Source organism: Rhopalosiphum padi, chromosome 4 (assembly GCF_020882245.1).
Source record: "Rhopalosiphum padi isolate XX-2018 chromosome 4, ASM2088224v1, whole genome shotgun sequence".
In the NCBI taxonomy this organism is placed as follows: domain Eukaryota; kingdom Metazoa; phylum Arthropoda; class Insecta; order Hemiptera; family Aphididae; genus Rhopalosiphum; species Rhopalosiphum padi.
The window spans coordinates 10,115,500-10,123,451 of record NC_083600.1 but is presented as its reverse complement, the minus strand read 5'-3'; the positions used below and the strand labels follow the sequence as shown (position 1 = coordinate 10,123,451).

The 7,952-nt window shown below is 32.5% G+C and overlaps 1 protein-coding gene across 1 annotated transcript; it reads left to right on the top strand.

Annotated features, from left to right (window-relative positions):
* The first annotated feature begins 4,570 nt into the window (after positions 1–4,570).
* Positions 4,571–5,968, top strand: LOC132928342 (protein CIMAP1D-like). Its single transcript, XM_060992936.1, has 3 exons — positions 4,571–4,775; positions 4,866–5,064; positions 5,680–5,968. Exons 1-3 carry the CDS (start codon positions 4,601–4,603, stop codon positions 5,966–5,968), a joined length of 663 nt encoding a protein of 220 aa, XP_060848919.1. The 5' UTR covers positions 4,571–4,600.
* Positions 5,969–7,952: the final 1,984 nt, after the last annotated feature.

Genomic DNA, 7,952 nt, shown 5'->3' with positions numbered 1-7,952 from the left:
CTCCCTCGTCGTAGCAGTAGTCGATTTAATTGGGCAAATTCTCCGCGGTGGCGGAGGGTTTGGAGTATATCCGCAGCCAATTTGTCGACGTGAACAGAATGCATTTCGTCGCGTGCGTGCGTATATTATATACGTATGTGTGTGCTTAGCCACTCGAATTCGTACCACGAATAAATCCATTTCTCGTATGCGTGCGAGTATGTACGTGTACGTGTGTGTGTGTGTATGCGTGGTATTCTTGGTACTTACCACCGTCGTTCACCCACACGTCATCACACATATACGCATGTGTACACACACTGGTACACGATGAGTTTATAATATATAATATATTATATATACAGTAGACCCAGCGTCGGCACGCACTTAAGTGAATACTAAACTGTAATAATTATATATATGTGACTATAATTATCATTTTTTTTATTACTGTATCGTATATATTTGGGTACCTATATATGATTACCACAATTGTATTATTATTTATAATATAATATATAGATACCCGCTATTACGTAGGTTTTGTTATTTCTATTAGGTATACGTATAATTAATACGTATAAGTATATAGGTTTGTCGACTCGTGCACAGCGTTTGATTGGTGGGGAGGGGAGGGGGGTACTGTGGGCTTCACTGACAATTAACTAACAAAGAGACGTAACGAAAGGCCATGATTAACAATATTATTCACTTAGATCTAACGACTTATTTTTTTCGCCAAAAATAGCCATAACTAAATACACCTAATTATATTACTGAACTCAATATCTATTAAAAATATATATACGAATATACGAGTATATTAAAAAGTTTTTATTTTTTGTAGATATATTCATATTTATGCCGAAAATAAACTTATACCTAACAGACTAGTAAAAATATAATAGTTTAAAAAAAATAACGAAAACTAGAAAAAAAAAAAACACAAAATAATAATATTTAAAAATTATTATTATATACGTGTGTATCAATTATTATTATATTTTATAAATTATTGTTTATAAGTTTTCGATATTTGTCCACGCATGACATTTTTTATTATATAAATGTTTTTTTTTTTTTTTTTATTCAAGTTAATTGTTTATTATTGCTGCATACAGCCAAACAGACAAGAAAACCTCGCTGGTTATTGCTTTAATCTAAAGTATAGGCCAGTCCGAACCCTGCACTTTATGTAATACGTAATACGTAAAGCACCCAATTTAGTATTATAGAGTATAGTTTTATGAAGTCGTTTTTACTATTATTATTGGCTGGACGACTGCAGGTAAGTTGAAATGTATATTTCAGCTACTTTTTAGAATTTTCGGAAATAGCACAGTGTCTCATCACGATCACATATTATTATGTACATTAAGACTTGCGATGCTGACTGTAATATAATAGATGACGACAAATAACTGCACATGTAACGTTCTGTATATAGTAAAAAATATGCGTTTAGGCTTGCCATACAATACATTCGACCGTTGTGATATATTGAATATTGATATTTACTATATCTATACGTACATATTAATGTCATTCATAATAAAATAGGTATTCGTGCATATCGTGCATATACGCACCTTTACATAATATATACGAAAGTGTATAGCTGTATAAACGATCGTTTATAATATATGGCCCCTGGATAAATGTTTGTACTGCGGAACAATACGATATAATAATATAATAATATTAAAGGATACACATGCACCACATATACGTGGCTGTTACCTGTTATAGCCCGCACGCATAACACATATAGGTACATGCGTGCACATATAATATAATATGTGCAGGGTGTGATGAGTACGAGTGCATATTTAAGGTAGGTAGTAGTAATATATTGTATAATTCCAGCCGGATGCGTGTGGTCAGTTTGACGAGCGGTGACAGTGATTCGTGCGAGCACCTGAGAAAACACGCGGCAGATATATATATATATATATATATTATGAGTACCTTTCTGCCTATATATACACATACAGCAAGGTAGTGCAGAGGCCGCGCCGCGGTAGACGACTACAGGAGTCATGTCCATTTTGGATCGATCAAAAAAAAAAAAAAAAACACCTCTCATACGGCCCTGTTTGAACAATATCGGCGTTTGGCCGCAATCCGATTTACTTATTCGTATAATGCATATAATATATATATATTATAATAATAATAATACGGGGTGCATCATTGTGTCGTCTACAATAAACGCGTTATGATGACGGTTTTCGCACGTATTTGGAATACGCAGTTCGTGGCTTACCTCACACCATCCCTCCCTGAATTAAGTATATGCACTTATAATACGTACTCGCGGTTTATACACCACCGCAAGTATATATCCTCGACACGTCAGCATAGATGAATATAACACAGTGATTTAGATGTACGCGACTATTATATATTATATAATGTGTGTGTGTGTGTTTGTGTGTGTGTGTGTGTGTGTGTGTATGTGTGTGTGTGTGTGTGTACAGAATATTATGTAGGTTTATATTATATATTTTATGATAGGATGTACCTTATATATGTTTGTGTGGCGTTCGTTGTGGTTGTCGTCACCTGCGGCTACAGGAAACCTTGCGGATTTGTCTGATGGATTACGAGTGGGTTTCATTCATACGGAATAATAATGATGGTAAAAAAATAAATACGTTTCGACGACGATTATTTTTCCTTTTTTCAACCACTCGTAAAAATATATAATAATATACAGCGCGACGAAGTTCTCACAGTCCGACAGACGCTCACTGTTCAATAATATTATACGCCTTGCTAAAACCACGGGACCACCGTCTGCAGGACTGTATGACTACATCATGCATACCGTGTCTGTACAGTACACTGCGAGTGTATACAATAATCATATTTTCCTAAACGCTACTATTTTTTTTTTTTTTTTTTTACGAGCAAATATAATACGCGAATGAAGACTATATAATATACATGACACTCGCACGCGATTATATACCTTTTATATACTTACTAAAGGTTTATTAAATATACCATACACCAATGCCTTCGTACTTCGCACACGTTTGTTTCCAAAGATACATTGTACGATAAGTGCCAAGTGGTCCTTATATTATGCGGCATCTATATGACTATATTTATAATCACTAGAGTTTCACACTTTCACACCTGCATGTATTGCGCAGTATATACACAAATCTCTAAAACATCGCAAATCCGTCTAAACCGAATGAAAACAGAAAACAAATTGTATCTATATAGACATATAGTATTATGTTGTCGCATGGTGACACGCATTTAATTGAATGTCGAGCCTATTTGTGATCTTTGAAAATACCTTTAGTTATCACAACACATATTATATTAGTATATTACTGATAAGTAAAAATATAATATGGTGAAACTTTGATAACTGCTGTACTGAAAATGGAGTCCATTTAGTGTGACAGAAATGATATAGAATTGCCTTTTTCGTCTCTTCAAGTTCTACTAATAGGTGGAAAGTAAATGCTGTGTAATAATTAACATATCGTCGTGATAAATCAATATGTAACTATATCGTAATAGCTAATTTTACTAATTTCCAAATATTTTCTTCTACAGTTTATACTTACACTGTAACTAAATATTAAATAGTAAATTATTATATTAAATGCATCTTTTATTCTGTGATCATAAATTAAATGTAAATCATTCCGTCGTTTTTAAAATACATTCGTTATTTCTATAGAAATATATCAATAAATAAACTTCACATTTTTCTTTTATCATTTGTTACAATATCATATAATTTAAAGAAATTTTTTTTAAAAATGACGAAAGAGCCGTATGACAAATGTTTTGAAAACATGGATACCTCGTTAGGTAAAATATTTTATCAATAAAAAATAAAACGGCTATAAATATTAAAATACTAAAATCTAGAATTAATGATAATAATAATATTACTATTGTAGATCATACTATTATAGTAATAAGGTCCATTGAAAATCACTTTTTATAATGGTAGGTACTCGTATAGATATGTAAAATATAAATATATTTAATAGGTAGTATAAAATTTAATTATCTTTAAATAAATACAGTAAAATCCCGTTACAACGAACTCCAGGGGACCGAATTTTTTTTCGTTGTAACGAAAATTCGAATAAATTCTTTATAAGCCCTGCTTTCCGGCATGGGACTTCTATGACTTTCGTTATAACGGGAATTTACTGTAAATAAATAAATAAATAATAACTTAATTACTCACCATACAAATAAATTTTAAAATGAATACTTATCACGCATTAAAATTATAATTCATAATTATTTAATTGTTTTGGCACAAATGTTATGAATTAAAATTTTTTTTTACTAGACATTAACAGGACTTCAACTAGTTATAAAAAAAATCGATAACCAGAAAATTTTTAAAAAATCGAAAACCGCTTATCATCGTTATATTTTAATATTAAAGTAACAACTCGATTAAATGTTAACCGTTAATCGTTTAAAAACAGCTTATAAAATGTTTTCGACATTTTATTTTATTTTTCTACGATTTCTTTTTAAATAAATATTTATTAATTATTTTCACTATATACATACACATTGGCTTTAAGGACCCGCGCCTAATACGTATCGCCTGGCTCCAACGATCGGTATGCCAAAGACAACTGACCAAAGTTTTTGGCAATCACCTGCATTCTCTCTGAAAGGCCGAACCGATTTTCCAAATTATATTTCGAGCCCCGGACCGGTGTACAAAGTGGACCAGACAACACGGCATGGCCAATTCACGAATACCAAGGTCAAGATTGGATTGATACTCGGCAAAAGTGTGTGCACTTATCTCTCTGAAAAACAAATAATTAGTATTTATATACACGAAAACGAAAATATAATAATTTCGAACAATCCCGTTGCAGATGACTACGGGCAGAGTCCGGGACCCGCTGCCTACTTGCCGTGCTTTCCAAATTTGAAACGGGCGCCTACTCCAAAGTTGTTATTACCCGTAACCACCCAAACAGACGCGGAGAGAAACGATGGTCCATCACCAAATACGTACTCGTTGCGCGGCGAACATCGATCATCGATCAAGAGTAGGCGAAAAGGATACACAATGTAAGTTTAAAATTCACTACAGTTTGCAAATAGTCAATACTCAATATACCTAGGTATGCGCACGGAACACTGGTTTTTTTACATATTATAACAAAAAATAAAATAATAACTCTTGGGAGTTGGGTAAGGGAGGTTTGTGAACAATTATTGTTATGAAAAATGTACAAACTTGTAATTCTATCACCAAAAAAGATTATAAACTTTCGAATATCAAGAAATGTATTTATAAACTAGGATTGTGTTAACCTGCGATTGACTACCATACACAAGATTTACAATTTACAACGACTCGTTTACTTGTACCTACTACTACTACCATATTATATTAAAATCGATAAGAAAAATATACAGACTATTTATTGCGACTTTCACAGAGTTCGAGTGAATAAAAACAGTACAAGTCTTTCGTGTAATCGTAAGAAAATATTTCTATAGGGCGGCCACTGGCCAGCTATATATATATATATAAATCAACTGCAGAAATGGTATTTCGAGGCCTAAGCCTACACCTCCTCAATATTGTTACGGCTGACCGATCGAGTCGCGTCGCTCGATATTTTTGTTTACAGGTATCCGGATATAACATCGTTATTTTTTTTTGTTTCCGCACGCTAGAAAATGGAGGACCAAGGATTGTGGTAGCGAGGCGCCGGGCGCCGGAAGTCCAGGGCCGGCGGCCTACAGCTCGACGAATGCGAATGTGTACAAAAACCGCGCGCCGGCCAGGACGTTCGGCATACCATCGCAAACGGTAAAGGTCTGCACGCATACACCACATGCGTACCTCATCGTGTCCGCCGACAAGTGCGTTGAACGTTGCCAGCCTAAAAGATTCACTTTCGGTGCGAGGCGTCCGAACAAACACCCACCGTACGTGGTGCCAGCCGACAACTGTCCGTTATGACTTATGGCACTAGCAGGTTCAATAATAAAATATATTAAAATATACAATAACAATAATTGTTTATTTATTTTAATAAAAATTGTATAACACTACCCTGACCAAAATAAATAATTATTTATATTAAATACGACGACGATGATAATAATAATATAGTAGTTTACGTAACATATTATCAATGAATGTCTTCCAGACGCCTAAAATAGATACTAAGAATTGTTGAAATGTACTTATCGGTTGTCTCCTTCCACCACTTTTCAGTACTTCTGGATTTCCTAATGTCTCTTTTTAAAATCATGAAAGTGAAGACATAAAAAATGTATTTAATTAAAAAAAAATACAAAATTTAAAACTTAAATATACCTATCACTTTTATTTTTATGAAAAAACTTATCAAAATATTAATTATTAACTATAAATAACAAAATTAATCTGATCTATTTATTTGAACCTACCTAAATAACTCGAAATACGCTCGAACACATATTTGCCGTGATTGGATTGATTCCACATAAATTTAACTATATCTACCAACAAGTGTAATCAAATTGTTCCCTAGTTTTAATATCTATAACTACCTACAGTGTATTAATATGCTCAAATATACTCGTGCAATGGCGTTAAATGTATGTGTTTAATATTTTGTGTTTTATTTTTCACATAGGTAATAATAAAACGTAATTTAGAAAAAATTCTCGTTTTTTATTGATCTGTCGAGAAACGCAAATATATGCTCAAAGACAATTCAATTTCCCATTTAATTTTTTAATTTTTTTAATTAATTTTTATTTGTTATTTAATTTTCAATAAGTATTGAATACTCGTGTCTCGTGTACGTGCAAATTCAAAATCAACTGAAGGGAGTTGATAAAAGTTTTGAATGTGATTTACCATTAAATAATTTGGTATTTACAAGTCTACTGTTTCAATTATTGTTGTAAATTATTTAAAATATTTAAATGTTGACAGCATTTTTTTTTTTTTTAAGAAATGATTAATTTTGCGATATTCCATACCGATCTCAGTTACATAAAAAATCAAAATCGGATTTTGTTCTCATATCCTAACCTAACATATACATAATAATATAGGTGATCAATTTCAAAATTGTGTGATGGTTAAAAATTATTACAATTAAAGAGTTATAAAAAAGTGATATGATCCCGAGAACGAAATTCTGAGTTCCTGGTGCCCGGATAACAACCACCCTATTTATGATGGGTATGTTATAATACCAATATAATCTACTCGTATATACAGTACAAAACAATTTACAATCATTAATTTATAGTCAATGCGCAGCGAATAGGATCATTAACCGAAGAATAAAGATTAAAAGAGTTTTAAATACGTTTGTTGCACACAATATTTTATATTCATTAGTTATTATTTGATGATTAGTTATTTCCTACTAATTGGCAATCACGATGCGTTTAACTCGGGTGCGGAAATAGCTGTGCCAAACGCTACCGCCCACCCTACCACGCCAGTATTATAATATTATAATATATTATATTGCATTGCTCGACGACCTCGCCGGACACTGTGCGTGAGATCACCCCTCGGACATAAAGGGCGTTTTACGTTACGGACTTATATCGTATGGACTTAATATAAAATCTATATATATAAAGTACAGTTATTATAAACATTATTCTCGCAGAACCGTCAAACCCAGAGACGACCGGTAGAAGATTTATGTGGCCTGCGAAAACTATATAACAATTATATATATTACATATTTTTATATATAATATGGGATGGTGGAGTACGGAGTACGTCACACATTTGGAACATATTTTTAAAATTATATAAGTTTTAACGTATACCGTATACCATTTATATACATAAAACATAACATACTTAACCATTATACGTATAAGGAATAAGGATAAATAATATTTTTGGTATTCTGATTTGGCGTTTAGATGATATTTCCGACATATCGACTTGACATAGTTAACCCGCCCAGCATTTCTTTTTTTGA